Below are 22,524 nucleotides of genomic sequence, written 5' to 3' on the forward strand. Positions count from 1 at the left end.
CCACCTGATATCACTGGATGCCAAACAAACAATACCTTTATAGCTCAAATGATATGAGAAAAGTCTAATACATGAAGTGGGCTAAAATGTCCACTATAAGCATATACATGTCTAAGTCAACTGATATATCTAACAGTGGTATATATGCAGGTGATGTACTTCTAATAGAGCAGGTATATAATGTAAATCTGCAGTTCACATATAGGTACGAGGGAACAATGATTTGCTGGTTCCTAACATATTTAACTACCGACACATGTTCCCACCATGTGAGTAACCCAAAATAGGTACAATTGTCCGAAAAGGGTAACTTTTGTCAAGGTTCCTCAACTAAGTATCTACATAAGAGAGACTGAGTGAAAAAAAATAATTAAACGTGGGATCCTGAGCGGAGGAGTGAAAATTATCTTTAACAAAAATGATAAGTGAGGTAAACCGGCAGCTCAACACACATTTCAACCGACAGCCATTACCGGGATCATCAGGAGTGCTAGAGGAGTGTCAGAAAATTATTTGGTTTTTAAATGCAGCCATCTAAGATTCCATTGGTTAACTGATCCCTGTTGGGGTACGTCTGCTAAGTAGTTGTTTATGTTTTCTACCTCTTCAGTGTTTGAACTGCTGTGAAGGGTAGATTTAGAAAACTAGAGAAGTTTCACGAGCATAGTATAAATAAATAACATAAGAGAGTAAATCAGAACCAGCTTTTAACTGTCATATTAAGTAATCTAATGCTTGCAGAGAAAATATATATATATTCTCAAAGGGTTCATTTACTGTCTGTTGCTCGTTCCGCACTGTGCTGTGATCAAGCAAGACATTACCAATAGAACACGGATCTGTAAAAAATACCAGCCGTGTTTTGAGTTTATAGTCATGAGGAGCAAGCCAAACACTATTGTAATCATTTATGTAACAGCGGATATTATTTGTTAAAAAGTAGTTAGGAAGGTAAGGAAGGTAAGGTAAGCAAAGTTATGTGGGTCTGAGACTCCTTGAAATGATCTGAGAAAATTTGGAAAAAAATGTCTATTTCTCCCAGATAGATGTGAACCTACAGATAAATGCAAATAAGAAAATAAACCTATATTTTATATATACTATTGTGGCAATAAATTAATGCATGTTACAGGGAATCGATTCACATTCTAACATAGACGGTGCATGTATGGTCAGTGGTCTCATGTAGTAATCAAAAATGAAAAAATAAATAAAATTAATTATAATGATAAAGAATATTGATAATCATCATGCTTGAGTGATGTCTACATTAGAAAAATAGAAGTGAATGAAATAATAAAGAAAAGAAAATATAATTAATATTTAGAGCCACCTCTAATGAGCCAAACATTAAGATAAGATTGGGTGATGAAAGCTGTGTAATCAAACTCCTCGTTTAAACCGAGGGGGCTCAGCGTTTTAATCGTAAAAATCCATTTGGATTCGCATTGTAGTAATTTGGGGTTGATGTCTCCCCCTCTTGGAGATCTGTCTACTTTCTCAATGGCCTGAAACGTAAGGCTAAATGCTTCACCATTGTGGAAATGAAATACATGTCTTGCAATAGGTGTATCACTTCCGGAATTGATAGTATAAATGTGTTGCAGGATCCTACGACGGAACTGTTGGATAGTTTTTCTGATATTGTGGTACTCACATTTGCAGCTAGGCAAATAGACAACGTTACAAGAAGAGCGATTGATAAAAGTATGTATTTTGACTGTTTGTTGTGTGATGAAAGATTTGACTTCTTTGGTAGGGGTGATGTACTGGCAGGCTTTGCAATGTCCACAGCAATGTACTAGCAATGTACTAGCAAATCACCTAACCTTGGAGCTCTTGTAGCTGTAATGGATGGATTTTTGGTGACTATTTGATTTGTGGTGTCATCGCTTATTCAAGTTTTCACTCCTCCACTCAGGATCCCACATTTACTTTTACTTTTACTTATTTTTTTTTCACTCAGTCTCTCTCACTTAGATACTTAGTTGAGGAGCCTTGACAGAAGTTACCTTTTTCAGACAATTGTACCAATTTTGGTTTACTCACATGGTGGGAACGTGTGTCGGTTGTTAAATATGTTAGGGACCAGCAAATCATTCTTTGGCTAAACCTTAGACTAAGTGCAGGGACCAACCGACACACGCACCCTTCCTGTGTTCCCTCATACCTATATGTGAACTACAGAATTATATTATATACCTGCTCTATTATATGTACATCTCCTGCATACATACCAGTGTTAGATATATCAGTTGATTTAGATATGTACATATATTTATATGCTTATAGTGGACTTTTTAGCCCACTTGAGGTATTAGACTTTTCTCATATCACCTGAGCCTCATATCACCTGAGGTATTGTTTTTTTTTGGCATCCAGTGATATCAGATGACAGGTTACTTGATAGCCACACACTATCTGTACCTTAGAATCTGGTCCTGGTTGCCGCCTATTTACCTATCTGGATATTTGGTTCCTCTTGCCATTTGACAAGTTATTTCACTGTTTACCTACTTTTTGTTTTGTTTCTCGTCTCATTTTAAAGTACATTACTGCCATACATCCATAGATTGGATCATTTTTATAAGTTTGTCATTAAAAGTTATATTTTAACATCTACCTCTGGTGTTTTACCACATTCCATTTTTTTTTCTCTAGTAAGTCGAAGGGCTCAAATCCCTTATAGGGCGGTGAACCATCCCCTCTAGGGTACGTGTTTACAGTGGTAGACAATACCTATATCACATAAAGTTTAATTGGGACTTTTGTTGGATTTTTTATTTTTACCTGTTTTTACTGCATCTTTTTATCTATATACTGTTTATCCACTATATATTGGTTATATTGTCTTGGCGCAACATATACACATACACTGCTACACACACACTGTGAAGCACATACACTCAGATACACATACACACACTGAAAAACATGCAGATATACAAAAACAAATACACACACTGAGACACATACAGATACAGACACACCGATACACATACAACACAACCTGACACACATGCAGATGCTCAGACACACAGGTACACACTGACACACATATAGATACACAGACACATATACTGTCAGACATACTGACACACAGACACTGACAGACATGCTGACACACATACAAATACATATACTGACACAAACAGGCACATATACTGACAGACATACTAACACACAGGCACATACACTGACAGGCATTCTGACACACACAGATACACAGACAGACATATTGACGCACATACACAGACATACTGACACACACACAGACAGACGTATTGACAAACACACACATACTGACACACACATTGACAGGCATACTGACACACACACTCACATAGACACACACACAAACATACTGACACACACAGGCACATATACTGACAGACATACTAACACATACACTGACATACATACTGACATATACAGGCACATATACTGACAGACATACTGACACACACACAGACAGTCTACTGACACACACAGATACATACACTAATAGACATACTGACAGACACAGACACACATACTGACAGACATATTGACACACACACACAGACACATAGACTTACACTCAGACATACTGACTGACACACACACACAGACATAGACATACTGACACACACACTGACAAACATACTGGCACTCACACATAGACACACAAACAAAGTAATACTGACACACATGTACAATTTAAATTTGTTTAAACCCACCCTTCAGTTTCCTCCCTTTTGCTTTAGGGTGACTTCCCTGGAGTCCAGTGTGGTGCTTGAGGCTGATGGGAGTGAGGACCCCCCTCTTCACTGCCTTTTTCTTTTTCTCACTCCCATCTCTCTCTTCCTGTGGGTGGTAGTGACTTGCCACTGTCACTTCCTCCCAGCCGGCTGCCGAAAATGGCCAAAGCGCCTAACCAGGCCCCTGCTGAAACAAGCCCCCAGAGCCATATTCCTTTAAGTTACTGCACCAGCGGTTCCCTGTGTGTTTTTTTCTTTCATATATGCTGATGAGAATTTGACCCGAGACGTCTTGAGAATTTCTGAAGAATATACCTGTGAATTAGAGACTTTAATTTGCCTGTTTCTCTGGTATTTTTTTCTATTATTTATTTTATTTATTCACTTTGTTCTTGGTGCACCCTGTACTTGTTGTTTTCTGTGTATGTATTCAGCAGTCTCTGTGTTTGTATTTAGCAGTCTCTACGTGTATATTCAGCAATCTGTGTGTGTATCCAGCAGTCTCTGTGTTCGTATTCAGCAGTCTGTGTGTGCGCATTCAGCAATGTGTGTGTGTATGTATGTATTGCATTTATTTTAGGTACCAATAAATATAAAGTAAATTGTATCGATAATTACACTTTTATTTATGTGAATAACTGTGTAGGCTGGGCCTCAGTGCACTGCTTTGCCCAGGGACCTAATACTTTTAAGATGACACTGCTGAGATTTAAATAGATTTAAATGGCTATATGCAGAACTCCTTTTGAGAGCTGCATACAGTTTATCTGTCAGTCTATGGCCACTAAGTATGGCTGCATCTGACAGAGGGGAGTTCCAAGTATTGATGGTCTCCCTGGTGTGATCAGGGATTAAGCCGTACTCTCACTAGAATGTTAGGACACTGCATTTTTTGGGTAACTAAAGTAATACTTAAGGTGGTGTGGTAGACATTGCTTACCTAGATTTCAGTAAGGCTTTTGAAACTGCCACACATAGGTTTATCAATAAGTTTGGATTCCAATAATTGAATGGGTTAGGTAGTGGCTGAGTGACAGGAAACAGAGGGTTGTAGTCAATGGAGTATATTGGCAGACAATGTAATAGAGCAGCAGGAAATGCTAGCAGAATGCTTGGTTGTATAGGGAGAGGTATTAGCAGTAGAAAGAGGGAAGTGCTCATGCCATTGTACAGAACACTGGTGAGACCTCACTTGGAGTACTGTACACAGTACTGGAGACCCTATCTTCAGAAGGATATTGATACCTTAGAGAGAGTTCAAAGAAGGGCTACTAAACTGGTTCATGGATTGCAGGATAAAACTTACCAGGAAAGGTTAAAGGATCTTAACATGTATAGCATGGAGGAAAGACGAGACAGGGGGGATATGATAGAAACATTTAAATACATAAAGGGAATCAACACAGTAAAGGAGGAGACTATATTTAAAAGAAGAAAAACTACCACAACAAGAGGACATAGTCTTAAATTAGAGGGACAAAGGTTTAAAAATAATATCAGGAAGTATTACTTTACTGAGAGGGTAGTGGATGCATGGAATAGCCTTCCAGCTGAAGTGGTAGAGGTTAACACAGTAAAGGAGTTTAAGCATGCGTGGGATAGGCATAAGGCTATCCTAACTATAAGATAAGGCCAGGGACTAATGAAAGTATTTAGAAAACTGGGCAGACTAGATGGGCCGAATGGTTCTTATCTGCCGTCACATTCTATGTTTCTATGTTTCTATGAAGCAAGCTCTTGTTACCAGTGGGGTACCTCAGGAATCTGTACTTGGACCCATTCTCTTCAATATTTTAATTACTGATATTGCAGAAGGGCTTGTTGGTGTTTGCTGATGATACAACAATTTGCAGCAGGGTTAATGGTTCCAGGAGGGATAAGCCAAATGACAAATCAATTTAGGAAAACTACTCAGAAAAAATGGTCAGAGCTGTGGCAATGCATCATGCATAACGCATATTGGGCATTAAAGCCCATGGGCAGAATATAGATGATCTGATACAGTCCTAAGCTCAACATTTGAGGAAAGGCATTTAGAGGTAATTATTTCAGATGACTTGAATGTAGGCAGACAATGTAATAGATCAGCAGGAAAAGCTAGCAGAATGCTTGGTTTTATAGGGAGAGGTATTAGCAGTAGAAAGAGGTAAGTGCTCTTACCACTGTACAGAGCACTGGTGAGACCTCACTTGGAGTATTATACGCAGTTTTGGTACCGTACCTCCAAAAGGATTTTGATTCTTTAGAGAGAGTTCCGAGAAGGGCTACAAAACTGGTTCATGGATTACAGGATAAAACTTACCAGGAAAAGTAAAAGACAGGGGGTTTATGGTAGAAACATTTAAATATATAAAGGTAATCAACACAGTAAAGTAGAGTATATTTAAAAGAAGGAAAACTACCACAACAAGAGGACATAATGTTATTAAAAATAATATCAGGAACTATTACATTACTGAGAGGGAAGTGGATTCATCGAAAAACCTTCCAGCAGAAGTTATAGAGGTTAACAAAGTGAAGGAGTTTAAGCATGCGTGGGATAGACATAAGACTATCCTAGATATAAGAGACTAATGAAAGTATTTACAAAAATTGGGCAGGCTAGATGGGTTGAATGGTTCTTATCTCCCGTCACAGACTATGTTTCAAAGTCTATGTTTCTAACCAGGGCTGGCGCAAGAATTTTTGGCTACATTACATTAAGCTGTAGTGGTTATGGTGCTTAGCGTGTTCCTTTAATAATGATTTCAGGCAGGAACCTGTTTAGGTTGTACATTTTGCTATTTTTGTGTAGGTTGTTGACCTCTTTAACTTTTATATTTGCTGTTTGCAGGTATGATGTTGATTCAAAAAGCCCTGACCTGTCCAAGCACGTAAGTGCCCCTTAAATTTGATCGATAATTGCTGTCATTACATAGTGTTTAGCCATGTCAAAAAAAACTTTTTCTCCTTTTGTTTTTCTTTTATTCCTTATGTGACTCTCTGTATTTTTATGCTTTCATCCTTGTATGCCTACATCCACCCCTCAGCAGGATTTCCTTGGTCAATGTTTCTGCACACTAGGCGAAATTGTTGGTTCTCCAGGAAGCCACCTAGAAAAATCATTAACGTAAGAATATCTCAAAAGTGGGTTAATGTTATATCTTTGTAGACTGGTGCTCAGCATGCTGTATTATTATCCTCGGTATACATAATATAGATGATTTTTAAATACTAAGTTGTATAATGAGCAACGAATATTGAAAATGATTATATTGCAATATTGACGATATGGATGTTAATATATAAATAATGCATATGTAAAAATAATCTACACAGTATAGGGATGTAGACATTTTTCACCTTCAGCAAAACAGTTAGCTCTTTCAATAGTGGTTTTGTAGTGGTACTATATAAAATTAAATTTGAGTAAGTTGTACATGTTAACAGCTGACAACATTTTAACATCTAACAAGTTCAGCAAAGGGAAATTAAGCCTTTCAATACCACAAAAATAGCTTCCATGTTAAATAATGTTTTCTTAATTTTAGAATTGGACACAATGCCCTTAATTCAAGAACAGGGAAACCTGCACCAGCAATGTCTAATGGGTAAGACATAACAGCATGATTTAAAAAAGATAATGCTTTGCATAACTTGTGGGGTGGGGGTTGTTTTTATTTTAAACTTGGTGATACATAATCGATTTTGTGTTAAACAATTATAAAATTACATTTTCCTCAGTATTTGTTAAACCATTTTTAAAGCAGAAGACTGAAAAACATTTTCCCCCTTTTCCTTTTACAGAGTCTCATATCTCTTGAATCTATATGTCCAATATATTTCTTTGTTTAATACTCATATTTTTAGCATTCACTATATGCAAGCATATGCAAGACATCAGATCCATAATGCAGTAATGATTAGCATATAGTAAACAGTAATCCTTTGCACATTGAATACTTGTTGAGAGTTTCTTTGTAATGTGCATCCAGTTTTTTGTTTTACTTTATTATGTCCGCATGTCCTTATATTTGAAAAAATTTTATATTGCCAACAGCACATGGTCACATAACATTAAATACAAAATAACAGTCTTCAAATATGGTGAATATGATGTAATACCTTATATATCCTCAACAGTATATGGATTTAAATATAGAGTTTCAAGATGCTTTATTATTTATAACCCTTTAAGGGTTATTCTAACCACCGTAACCTAACTTAAAGAGCAGCAGTTTCTTTATCATTGTGTCCCTATGCACAATGACATATAATTGCAGTGATTTACAGAAAGTGCGGCAACTAGGAGAATGATCATTTTCTTTCAGACGTTTTTGCCATCCCAAGTATGCCCTACTTGTGTGTTCAAAATGTGCACTAATGCACAGCTGGCTACTCATGAGTACATTGTCCACATCCCCATTCACAAAACTATTAATTGGTTATGAATAAAGTGATAGCAGTCATATGAGAGCAGCTTGTTCACCTTTAGATATTATGAATACAACTCTGGCTGTATAGTGGACTATATAATAAATATATAATCCAATAATATAAACAGCTGGACAGGAGTTTCAAACAGCATCAGACCAGAATGATTTAAGCTTTATCTCCTGGTCTGCGATGGACTCTCTTCTTGTACGGATTAACATGTGTATTAGTGATTTTAAAAAGTTGTCAATAATAATAAAAATGATACTGTTTAATGTTTTATTTGCATGGCTGTAAGCCATAATCATCACACTTATGACAAATCACGGCTTGAACTATCTTGCTTTGCATGTAATGCGTCTATCTCATATACTAGTTTCCCCTTTTACGTTGCATTACTGAAATAAATGAACTTTTGCACGAAATTCAAATTTTTCGAGTATCACCTGTATATTATGATTCACTTAGATATTTATAATTATTGCAGAGCTGCTATAGCTTCCAAACAGTGTTGAGCATCTGCTAAACAAACCAAATAAAAATCGCATTTTAATGTTTAGTCTTGTTCTCCACAGCAAATCTTAAAAATCTCAAATCCCAAATTCTTTAAATGAATAATCGTAGTTTAAAAGAAACCTGTGTACAACGTACTCATGATCTGACTTGAGATCCAGAAATGTGATCATTTGAGTTTAATTCATTATAGAACAGTAGGTATTAGTCTAATGATTAATCCATGTTTTAAAACTGCATAAATCCAGAACTGATCTGCAGTGTGTTTTAAGAGCATACCTGAGTGTTCTACACAGACTGTAATCATGTAACAAGGAAGAACAATAGGCAATTACAGTGAAAAATGAACATCCCTTTCCTTAGAGAGGTGCCATTTCCTTAGAGAGAAGCACATTTCTGTCTTCTCAACAATTAAAACTTATAGCAGCATTATTCTGACCATTTCCCTTCAGTAATATGGAAATGATATGCACTTTATTATCGTGGGATCACTGCAGCGTATATAATATAAAAACCAGGTCAGTCAATTTGCCTTTTTAATTTTTAATGTAGCATACATTGGAAGTCCTTAGGTAACATTCACTGCTTTGTTCTTATCTAATTTTCTTTCAGAGGAATTCACAGCAAGAAATGCGGTATCATTATCATATCTGCTGAAGAGCTGGGTAACTGCAGGGTGGGTATGGTTTCCTAGTTTTTAGGTATATCTAAGCAGAGTTGAAATAGATGGTTGTTATCTAATTCTACTTTCTCTCTATTACTCTCATTAGGATGTCACCACTATGCAGTTTTGTGGAAGCAAACTGGATAAAAAAGATTTCTTTGGAAAATCTGACCCTTTTATGGTATTTTATAGGAGCAATGAGGATGGGACGTAAGTTATATAAAAGTTAAGGAGCTTTAAATTGTGTATTTTGCATCATTAGACAGGCCTTATATTATTTAGTATAAAGCAAAAATTGTTGGAACTGTTCAAACTGGTTCTCAGCAATAGCTCATTTTGACTGCCAGGTTTAAAAATCTACACAGCGGTCTAAAAGATACATAAGATTATTTAGGCAGCATTTCTCATTTGGCTGGTTCCTTCCTGAGTCTTTTTACATGCTATATGTACAACCACTATTTTGAATAAATAAGATCAGAAAGCTGTTTGATAATTTGAGGAGATGTCTGTAGGCACCATATTTTATTTCGGTCCCTCTCGCTTCGTCAAAAGAATTGAATTGTAAGAAACATCATACATGGTCAGTTTATTTAGTTTTTAATGTATCATGTAATCATCAATGTAGTAATATTGAATAGTTATTCAAATGTATGACAGGCGCTAAAAAGCCAGCAAATAAAATGGGCACACTAATGGTAGCTATTGTACAATATATTCACAATAGTAATTTGTTGTATGGGGCAGTAGGCTTCCTTATCATTGAATTATTTGTGAGGTATGCCTCAAGGAAGACTAACCAGTATTTAATGGATCTTTACAATCATGGCTTTTAGATTCACAATTTGTCACAAGACGGAGGTGGTTAAGAACACACTCAGCCCTGTATGGCAGCAGTTTTCCATCCCAGTGAGAGGACTGTGCAATGGAGACTATGACAGGTAAAAAAAAACTCTTAAGTACAACAGCACTGAATTGTATTGTGTTTTCAACTATTGAGTACTTCAAATTATTGTGTACAGCATTAATTATTAAGCTTGTCAATGTATAAATAAGCCTATTACTTTGCGGTCATTCAGTAGCATAAACAAATGTATCATTTTGCGTTGTGCTTTCTTAGTTTGGTTAATCATTGGGTTTATACTAGACTTGTCCAGTAAAAAAATAAAATAAAGTTAAAGTGTCAGAAATGCGTTCATATGACCTTTCAGTTGAGACACATTTCGACAAAGTAGTTGTTTTGGGAAAAAAAAATTTAAATGAACTAAAATGGAATGAAAATTGATGTACTGCAAAATATCTTGCATATTAGTATAGATTGGTTTAGCCGTATATATATACACTTTAACTCCTTCACTGCCGGGTGCAAATAGCCCGAGCTCCAAAATAGCCCGAGCTCCAAAAATACAAATCCCAGGTTGTCCTGTTATTGACCCTGAGGAAAGTCCCGATTAGGGACTGAAACGTTGGTCATTTTTTATCTTATTTAATAAAGCATTTATATTTTGAGACCGATGGGCAGCCATTCTATGCTGGATTTATATAAAATTCGGATTAATAAAACATTGAACTTAAGGCATATATATATATATATATATATATACACATACATACATATATATATATATATATATATATATATATATATATATATATATATATATATATAATTGAACTTGGATAAATATAAGCCTTAAGTTCAATGTTTTATTAATCTGAATATTATGTGATGGATCAGAACACAAAAGTCTAAGTTGGTGAAGTGAAATGAGAAAAATATATACCTAAAACTATTTTTTAGAAATAGAAAACAGAAAATTGGCATGTGCGTATGTATTCACCCCCTTTATTATGAAGCCCATAAAAAGCTCTGGTGTAACCAATTACCTTCAGAAGTCACATAATTAGTGAAATGATGTCCACCTGTGTGCAATCTAAGTGTCACATGATCTGTCATTACATATACACACCTTTTTTGAAAGGCCCCAGAGGCTGCAACACCTAAGCAAGAGGCACCACTAACCAAACACTGCCATGAAGTCCAAGGAACTCTCCAAACAAGTAAGGGTTAGGTTGTAAAAAAGTATCCAAATCTTTGATGATCCCCAGGAGCACCATCAAATCTATCATAACCAAAAGAAAAGAACATGGCACAACAGCAAACCTGCCAAGAGACGGCTGCCCACCAAAACTCACGGACCGGGCAAGGAGGGCATTATTCAGAGAGGCAGCACAGACACCTAAGGAAACCCTGAAGGAGCTGCAGAGTTCCACAGTATAGACTGGAGTAAATAAGACAATAAGCCGTACGCTCCATAGAGTTGGGCTTTATGGCAGAATGACCAGAAGAAAGCCATTACTTTCAGCAAAAAATAAAATGGCATGTTTTGAGTTTGTGAAAGGGCATGTGGGAGACTCCCAAAATGTATGGAGGAAGGTGCTCTGGTCTGATGAGACTAAAATTTAACTTTTCGGCCATCAAAGAAAACGCTATGTCTGGCGCAAACCCAACACATCACATCACCCAAAGAACACCATCCCCACAGTGAAACATGGTGGTGGCAGCATCATACTGTGGGGATGTTTTTCAGCAATCGGGACTGGGAAACTGGTCAGAGTTGACGGAAAGATGGATGGTGCTAAATACAGGGATATTGTTGAGCAAAACCTGTACCACTCTGTACGTGATTCGAGGCTAGGAAGGAGGTTCACCTTTCAGCAGGACAATGACCCCAAACACACTGCTAAAGCAACACTTGAGTGGTTTAAGAAGAAACATGTCAATGTGTTGGAATGGCCTAGTCAAAGCCCAAACCTCAATCCAATAGAAAATCTGTGCTTAGACATAAAGATTGCTGTTCACAAGCGCAAACCATCCAACTTGAAGGAGCTGGAGCAGTTTTGCAAGGATGAATGGGCAAAAATCCCAGTGGTAAGCTGTGGCAAGCTCATACTTATCCAAAGTGAAATTACCGCAAAAGGAGGCTCTACAAAGTATTGACTTTAGGGGAGGGTGAATATTTTGTCCTATTTGTTGTTTGGTACACAAAAAAAAAAAAAAATCTTTAAAGTTGTGGGCATGTTCTGTAAATTTAATGATGTAAATCCTTAAACAATCTATGTTAATTCCAGGTTGTGAGGCAACAAAACATGAAAAATGCCAAGGGGGGTGAATACTTTTGCAAGGCACTGTATATTATTTATATATATATATATATATATATATATATATATATTTTTTTTTTTTTTTTTTTTTTTTTTACTGCTGCTCCTTTTTTCCTTTCTGTTGATAACTTAACATGTGAATAAAATCAACATTTAGTGGCTGTTCCATAACCATCTTTTTCCCCATTAATCATCTTTTTTTTTTGGTGGTGGGGAATGGGGGGGGCATGGAAGGAAGTCAAAATAACATAACTGTTCCTCCACTCTCCATGTTTTTTGTTTCATGATTAATCTATATCCTGTTTCAGAGTTCATTTTTCACCCAAAATTCACATGAATTTTATTTCGCCAGAAGCTGAATGCCTTGGTCTAGTTTATGAACCAAAGTGTTAAAGGGACACTGTAGGCACCCAGACCACTTCAGCTTATTGCAGTTCCAAAAAATGTAAGTCTGCCCCTCAGTGGCTGTTTACCAGACAGCCACTAGAGGGCCTCCGGAATAATGCTTTCTTATGGGGAAAGGCTAATGCGAGAGCGACCATTCCTGCGCTGAGGGACATTGGCGCTGGATTCAGGTAAGTTTCCAATCATCTAAAATTCACATGAATTGTAATTTGGCAGATGCTGAATGCCTTGGTGTAGTTTATACATCAAAGTGTTAAAGGGACACTGTAGACACCTAGACCACTTTAGCTTAATTAAGTGGTCTGGGTGCTGTGTCCCTTTTGCACTTAGTGCTGCAATGTAAAACATTGCAGTTCCAGAGAGTCTAAGTTTGCCCCTCAGTGATTGTCTACCGCCACCAGAGGGCTTCCAGAATCCAGACGGACCTTTGGTCCATGATGTGATGCTCAACATTCTCACGCACTGCATAAGGACCTCCAGCGTCAGCTTTTTCCCATAGGATAGCATTGAATAATGCTTTCCTATGGGGAAATGCTAATGCAAACACGGCCATTCCTGCGCATACACATTAGGTCTCCCCTGCCAACGTCAGCCGGATCGTTAGTGGAGCCTGACCCAGCCCTGAGGTACATCGGCGCTGGATTCAGGTAAGTGACTGAAGGGACTTTAACCCCTTCAGCGCTGCGGAGGGGGGTGCGAGTGAGGGGGGCACCTTAGAAATCTTAATAAAGGCATTTTCCTGGCACTATAGGATCCCTTTAAGTGTGACTGTTGACAAGAGGATTGCAAATGTATGCCCAAAATAGCAACTTTTTTCCAGTTCTGCTAATTTGATATAAGATTTTCAAATACCTTGTCAAAACCCTCAAAAACGTGTATCACATTTTTACTTTTATCTACTTTGCAAAATGTTATTTCATCCATAGAGCTTCACAGGTTTTTTTCTCAAAGAACAATTACTAGCATTGAGGGGAATTCATTTCCCTGAGATAAGACCATTCCAACTAATTTAAGATCTGCAAGTATGCTGACAATGTCACCCCACCGTTCCATACAGTAAAGGATATTTCAGTGATTCACAATTCTTACAGTAAGAGAAGCAAAGCATAACATTTTAATATTTCAGAGATTGATAGAGATTGAATGGGCAGTTTGTAAATATCTTTTTTTTAAATAAATGTTTTACCTGTGTTCCCTGTATGTGTACATTATGACAATGCTGCTAGTAATGCCATCAGGATACTTACAAACACCTGTATTTGACCATTTTTATTTATTTTTTTTTGTCACCCCTACAATATGTGAGGAGAATGTTAATTGCTTTTATATTTTAGACCCTCTGTGAAATACTGCGATATAAAAGGACACTGTATACTTTCTAAAATGTTTTAATCCCCAAATATGTATGAACTAGGGGATTTTTATTTTAAAGTTTGTCTGAAAAGCAATCTGTACATTTGTGTGCTTGCCATGTATGCCATGTTATTTCAAAAATGTTAGGCTAATGTTTTTTTCAAACAAAAAGCACAAAGGTGCTTTATAAAGAGGTGGCTAATCAGGGCCGTCTTTAATATTGATTGGACCCTGGGCAAGCATTTACTTGGGTCCCCTGCCCCCCACCCCACTCCCTGGCATGCAGTCACGCTCTCCACCACAATGTAGTGGCGAAAGTAAACTAGAAAGGGTACTGGTGCAATGCTTATTTTGGGCCCCGCTATCACAAGGGTGGCCATACAGTAGATCCCCATCTGTCATAGAATTCCAACAATGCTTTGACAGCTGGGGATCTCTCCTTGTCTCATGCTTGCAGGTTTGTATTTAGCAATGAGCAGTGTTTGTGTGTTTAAATGTAAGCATGTTTTGTATGGAGTATGTTTGTGTGGATGTAGGGGTGTGTTCGTATGTGGTGCTGGCATTCGAATGCAAGCATGTATTTATGTGTCTGCAGGGGTGTTTTTATATATAATTTTGGTGTTTTTAACACAGAGGTGTGTTTGTATGTAGTATTAATGTTTCAATGCCTACTGAGATGTATACACATATACACATACACTGCTGCACACACTGTGATACACATATAGATATACAAATTCACAGACTGACACAGATACACAACCTGAAACACACATGCAGATACACAAGCACACAGATACAAACAATAACACACACTGACTACATATATATATATATATACAGATAAACACACTGACACACATACAGACAGATACACAAATTGACACATGCAGATACACAGGCACACAGATACACACTGACTACATATAGATACACAGATACACACAATGAGAACATACAGAAACACACTGACACACATACAGATATACATACAGACATATACAAACAATGATACACAGATACACACACTGACACATGCAGATACACAGATTTACACTGACCGCATATAGATACACACAATGAGAACATACAGATACACACACTGACACACATGCTGATACAAAGATACACATACTGACTACATATAGATGAACTAATACACACAATGAGAACATACAGATACACACACTGCCACACATACAGATACACAGGCACCATCACTGACACACATGCAGCTACACAAACATACAAACAATGGCACACAGATACACACACTGACACATGCAGATACACACTGACTGCATATAGATACACACGTACATACAATGAGAACATACAATGCATACAGATACACACACGCAGATACAAAGATACATACACTGACTACATATAGATACACACAAAGACACAGAAATACACTACCTGACAGACATGCTGATACACACATACGCACAACAAGAACATACAGATACACACAGACTACTTATAGATACACTGACACACACGCTGACACACATAGACACACACAGATACACAACCTGACACACATGCAGATACACAGATACAAACACTGGCATACATGCAGATACAAAGGTACACACACTAAGTACATATAGATACACCAACACACACACTGACACACAGATACACAACCTGACACACATGCAGACATACAGATACAAACACTGACACATACAGATACACACACTGACTATATACAGAAACACACACACATATATACACACTGACAACATACAGATACACAGATACATACTGAAAGGCGTACAGACACATACTAATAGACGTACTGACACAGAGACACACACAGACAGCCATGCTGAAACACACATACACAAAGACATACTGAACCACACAGACACTGACAGACAATTTAGTTCTATGACAAGAACTAAATTGAAATTTGCCACCAAAATTAACACTGATGGACCTGTACTTGTACCTGCACTGCAGGATTCTAGTCCTTCACAGCGTAGTGTGTTACCAATTATTTTCTTGATGACTATTGTCCCAGCTGCCTTGAGATCATTAACAAGATCCTACCGTGCACTTCTTGGCTGATTCCTCACCGTTCTCATGATCATTGAAACACCACGAGGTGAGATCTTGCATGGAGCACCAGACCGAGGGTGACTAACAATTTTTTTTTTTTTAAATATTAGATTTTTATTGTTATTCTCTTTTATAAAACATTTCACAACATATACAAAACTTTGATCAGATTGTCTCTTAACATCCATAATGATATATTAAAAAACAAATAGGACATCATTATACCATAACAAACAAAGACAAAAACATACAGAATATACATCATGAACTCTCTGCAAAGAGAAACCCATCTTTTTTTTTAAACTAGATACCGCTGATTACAAAAAATCAAATCTCTGTGTAAATGTTTTCCAGCTTTTATGCTGCTCATCTTATTCCTTCTAGTTTAAATTAGTGTCATATTCCCGAGAAAAAAAATACAAGGTGGATTGGAGGTTTTCCCATAACTCATGTTATTTCAAATTCGACTAGCGTTATCAAGAAGAAGTCTTCTTTTGCCAATTTGACTTTATACATCAATGGGGAATGACTCAATTTTACATTTTCACAACCTATTTCAACGATTTTTTATACTCATCATATGATGTTTTACCCAAACCCATCTCCATTTTAATTTGATTCATAATTTTAATTTTAACATGCTCCCTACAAGGAGCTGTGATCATCTTACAATTTCTGGCAATCAGCAATTTAGTGGCAGCCTGAATATGTATGACAATTTTTGTAGCTGAACCAAAAGTACTTTCAATATATAGTTGTAATAGGAACAGACTAGAATTTAAGTCAAATGTTTTTAAAGTAGAGTTGGAATTTTTTATGTATAATTGTCCAATATAATTGGATAGGTTGACAATCCCACCATATATGGAGACAATCTCCTCTCTGGGCTAAGCATCTCCAACATCTGTCAGATGCATTGGGATATATTCTAAATAACCAACTTGGAACCAAATACCATTTATTTAGAAGTGTATAGTGTATCTCCACCAGATTTAAAAAATGTATATACATTTTCATTGATTCTCTCCATTCTTCACAGCTAATATGAATTTTTAGCTCATTCTTCCATTTTTTTTTTATCACTGGTATAATAGGTTCATTAGGATCACCCTTAATTAGCTCCATACAACTTGCAATTAATTTGTTCATTTTCATACCCCTGATTCTAGCCAATTTAATTTGTTTTATTGACTTATCCATAGCTAAATGCTTTTGTAGATACCTTTATTCTAATATAGTTAAATATTTTGTTGTTGTTTATACCATACTCTACGCACAGGGTCGAAAAATCTCTAACTTTATCATTCTCAAGTAAGTTTTCAATACTATTAAGTCCAGTATTCATCCACTTGGAAAGATTTAAATGATCTATATTATACATCAGTTGGGTTATCAGGAGATTTGAAATAATTCAATCATGAAGATGACATACATGTCTAAGTTTTTCCCAAATATTCAAGAGATTATTAAATACAATACGTTTTGATTGAATCTCAATACGGTATTTTTTTTCTTTATTCCCACTAGTTCACCACAACATTAAACTTAACTCTTTAGTAATAATGTTAGATTTTGTTAAACTCATATCTATTTTATACCAGATTTCCTCTTTAACATTATCAAACTGCGAATATATTATGTGTGCTAGCATACAGGCATTCCAATATTCTTTTATCTGGGGAAACCCTAAACCTCCTTGGCTGGTCTCCAGTGCTAAGCGTCTATTACTAATACGCGGATGTTTACCCTGCCATATAAATTTATTAAATATAGATTGCACCAAGCTCAACCAGCTATCTGAACAAGCAACAGGAATCCTATGAAATAAGTAAATCCATTTTGGGAGAATATAGGATTTTACAATATTTATTCTACCCCCACCATGAAACTTCCAATGATTTCCATTCTTTAAATTTTTTACTGGTATATTTAAGTAGGGACATAAAATGAACGTCCATTAAGCTATAGAGGTCTTTCGTTATTTGAATTCCAAGATATCCAAAATGTGTAGATGAGCAATTCAATCCATACTTATCATGTAATACTTTTCTTGTCTCCAAAGGAAAGACAATTTATTTATTTATATTTAATTTGTATCCCGATAGTATTGAGAACTCATTAATAGTCATCATAAACTTCTCCATAGAAGTCATTGGTTGAGTAAGCGTCAATACCACGTCATCCGCATACGTAGTGATCTTAACTTTTTTTTAACGAAACCAAGAAACCATTAATCTGCTTATCTTCCCTAATTACCATTGCCAAGGGTTCAATAACAATTAAATAGAGTAGAGGGGAAAGCAGACATCCTTGTCTTGTTCCATTCTTCAGTTATAACCAATCTGATAAAAACCTGCCCCCATTACTCTAGCCATAGGGGATGAATATAGAGCCATTATAGATGTTATTATATTACCAAACAAGCCAAATGCCTTTAAAACCTGACTAAGGAAATCCCACCTGACTTTGTCGAAGGCTTTCTCAGCATTTAGTGACAAAGTCAGGAGGGAGATCCTGTCTTGGTGTGCCATATCCAATATATCTATAACTCTTCTAACGTTAAAAACCAATTATCTGCTTTTTATAAAAACAACCTGATCCTTATGTATAATGGACGGAATAATATTATTTAATCTATCCGCCAGAATGGACGAGAATATTTTTATATCAACATTCAGTAGAGAGATCGATCTATAGTTTCCTAAAATTTCTGGGTTTTTATCTTGTTTAGGTATGGGTATGATATGGGCCTTTAACATATACTGTGGTATCTCTCCTGTTGATATAATATGATTAAATGTCCTAGTAAGTACCTCTTTTATATGATTGGCTACAGACGCATAAAAAAAAAAATGCTAAAACCATCTGGTCCCGGCGATTTATTTGATTTAAGTTTTCTTATAGCTGTTTCTACTACATCTATATTAATTTCTTTGTTAAGTTTAACTAATTGTTCTTCCTCAACCTTAGGTAGATTACATTTATTAAGAAAACCTACTATATCTATAGAGGACTGTCTCTCTGGTATATTACACAGGGCCAAATAGTAGTTCTGGAAAGCCTCACCTATTTTTTCTGGGTTAAGTAAAGTTTAATTTCCTTGCATACTTTTTGTGACTATTTTTGGGGGCTTTGTTGTTTTTTAGCCTTCTGGATAATGATTTGTCCGCCTTATTCCCCTGGTAATACCAAACCCTTTTAAGATGGTCAAGAGAATAGTTTACTTTTTGGATTAGGGCGTTATTAATTTTGGCCCTAACTTCCTTAATCCTTTCTTTAGACGGGTTGCTCTTATTCTCCTTCTCCCTTTGATCCAGATCTATATAGAGTTCTGCTAAATTTAAATCATTTTGTTTTTCTTCTTGACTACCTAATTTAATTATGTGTCCTCTAATAGTACATTTGTACGTACACCATATCATTGGAAGCAACATCTCTTTTGAGTAATTTTCTTGAAAAAAAAATCCGTAGCTTTTTTGATCTCATATAGATTCTGCTTATTTGTTAAGATATATTCATTTAATCTTCAATTAGATTTTAATATAGAGAATTTGTCATTAATCACCATGATGATAGCATTGTGATCTGACCAAGGGATCGTGGTTATAAAAAATGCTTTGATCATCTTTGTTATGTCTCTTTCTGCTCAAATATAATCAATTCTCGTGAATACATTATGTACATTAGAGAAATAAGAATAATTCCTTTCTTGGGGATGCCATATTCACCACAAATCCAAGAGATTCTTCTTCTTCTAAGTTTGATTATTGATTTTGCATATTCAAATGTGATACCTGCCTTCAAAATCTGAATCGTGGTATATCATCTTAAATGCTAACCTACTAGAGACTAAGGTAGCAACCCCTCTCTTTTTATTTTTTTGTAAAAGATGATTTAAACACATGGGGAAAATCTTATGATCTTATCCACTCTTTATCTGTGGCTAACCAATGTGTTTCTTGAACACCACAAATGTGTGTAGATTCTTTTTTCATGTAATCCAACAGAATAGTTCTCTTTTATGGAGAATTCAACCCCCTGACGTTCAATAAGGCAAACTTAGTCATATTGATTCTTCATGGTAATCTCCTTCCCCCCTTACTGCAGAGCTAGCCCCAAAACGCACAACAAAATTACTCACAAACATTAAACATACAAAATCCCACTCATATAGACCTAAACATGCTCCTTCATTGAGCAAAGCACCATTTTAATGGTGCCTTAATCTATCTATAGAAATAGTCTGCCTTTAAAAAATAAAAATAAAAAGATAACCTTTCTATTTAACCAAGTGCCTCATTACCAACTTAATATACATATTTGTGCCTTATTTACTTTTCATACAACTAAGGTTCCCTACTTTATATTTCCTCCTTCCTTATAGTGGAAAATGTATTCATACTTACCGTAATTTTCTTTTCCTGGCTATTATTCATGGCAGCATATACACATGGGTTAGCTCCTCCCCTACAGCCGATAGGACAGGAAAACCACCAGGGTTTTAAAAGGAGGCTCCATCCCTAAGTTCCTCAGTCAGTTTACAAGCTCTACAGTACATAAATAGAGACATTAATGGGTGGGAAGTATATGCTGCCATGAATAATAGCCAGGAAAAGAAAATTACGGTAAGTATGAATAAATTTTCCACTTTCCTGGCTAATCATGGCAGCATATACACATGGGGAATACCCAAGCTTACAAAGGGAGGGACAGAATAGCCAATCAAATAATCAAAATAATTCAACATAGATAGAAGAATGAACTGAGTTAAGTACTTGAGTACCAAATTGTGCATCAGACTGTTTTAACGAACAGTATGAAATGCCAGACAAACGTGTCTAAAGAGGTTCAAATGCTAGCTTACAAAAAGTGTCAGCAGAAACCATTGCCATGGCAACCCATGATGCTGCAACAGCATGAGAGGAGAGTGCCCTGATACCCTCCAGCACAGGTAGAGAACGGACGTGACGTTCAAATTGTGCCTCATTAATTGCTCCAATGTCCAATATGTAATGCAGGACAAACTAGTTCAAAGAGGTCCAAATGCCAACTTTACAAAGTTTCAGCAGAGACCCTAGCCATGGAAGCCCACAAGACGCTGTAACAGCACTAGTGGAGAATGCCCCAAATCCTTTGGTACAGGTAGAGAATGGCATTGAAAGGCTCTCACTTTAGGCAGGATCTCTGGTGCTACATGCAAGACAACCATATCCTGTTGAAATTCAGTGAATGGGGGTACACAGGATCAAGCCTGGAGTTCACACATTCACCTTGCTGAGGTACCAGTCACCAGCAACAGCAACGTCTGTGCTAACATCATGGAAGCTCCCGGTAGAGGTTCAGTCAGAGTCCGTGAGACCAGTGGTACGTCACATATTGGTTTCAACACCCTCAGCGGAGACTTGAGTTCAATTGTTGCTTATATGAAGCAAAGCACCAGGGGCATCAATGCTCAATCGGTACCCTTCAGTACAGGTAGAGAATGACATAGATAAACATTCACCATAGGCAGATCTTCAGGTGCCAAATGCAAGACGACCATATCTGTTGTAAAGTAGTTAAAGGGGGTTCACAGGACCAAGCCTGGAGTTCACCCATTTTCCTTGCTGGGGTACCAGCCACCAGCACTTTCTGTGCTACCACCATGGAAGCTCCTTCTAGAGGTTCGAATAATGGTTCAGTCAGGGCTCGTGAGACCAGTGGTACGTCACATATTGGCTTCACCACACACAGTGGAGGCATGATTTCAATAAATGCCTATATGAAGCAAGTGCTCCTCTAGAGTGTTATAACACAGAACCTTTCAAGGCCTGAACGAGGAGTAATTCCAACAGACAAATGCATGTCAAGCTTAGTAAAGCCTGTATAGGATTGTAAGAGGATCTCAATGACCGTCTCAGGGATGCCTATACTAATATGGACTCCTGCATCAACACCAGAACTTGAGGATCCTGGTGTGTCATGGGGCCTTGTAATAGGTCTGGACGTACTGGAATTTCCCTTGGAGGTTCCAGAAACATCTTATTCGTCATAGGAATTAGATTTGACACGGTCTTCCATGGTCACCTTTTGCATTGCCTTTTTAGGAAGGTCAAAAACAGGAAAATATGTACATCAGACTAAAATTCTAAGTTTGAGTCAGTGTATCCTGAACCTGAGCATTCTGGTCCTAGCATGTAAAAAATACTTCTGGACCTGGTAGTT

At 36.8% G+C, this 22,524-nt stretch overlaps 1 protein-coding gene across 2 annotated transcripts in view; it reads left to right on the forward strand.

Moving 5' to 3' along the window:
* Positions 1-22,524, forward strand: part of CPNE5 (copine 5) — a 417,182-nt gene that overhangs the window by 259,454 nt on the left and 135,204 nt on the right. The window contains exons 5-10 of one of the 2 annotated variants that reach the window (XM_063453199.1): positions 6,574-6,613; positions 6,770-6,849; positions 7,271-7,330; positions 9,279-9,342; positions 9,437-9,540; positions 10,164-10,268. In XM_063453199.1, coding sequence (XP_063309269.1) covers positions 6,574-6,613; positions 6,770-6,849; positions 7,271-7,330; positions 9,279-9,342; positions 9,437-9,540; positions 10,164-10,268 — 453 coding nt within the window. The remainder of the gene's footprint in view (positions 1-6,573; positions 6,614-6,769; positions 6,850-7,270; positions 7,331-9,278; positions 9,343-9,436; positions 9,541-10,163; positions 10,269-22,524) is intronic. The other variant, XM_063453200.1, reaches the window with a different exon arrangement.

This window comes from Pelobates fuscus, chromosome 1, assembly GCF_036172605.1.
Source record: "Pelobates fuscus isolate aPelFus1 chromosome 1, aPelFus1.pri, whole genome shotgun sequence".
Lineage (NCBI taxonomy): Eukaryota > Metazoa > Chordata > Amphibia > Anura > Pelobatidae > Pelobates > Pelobates fuscus.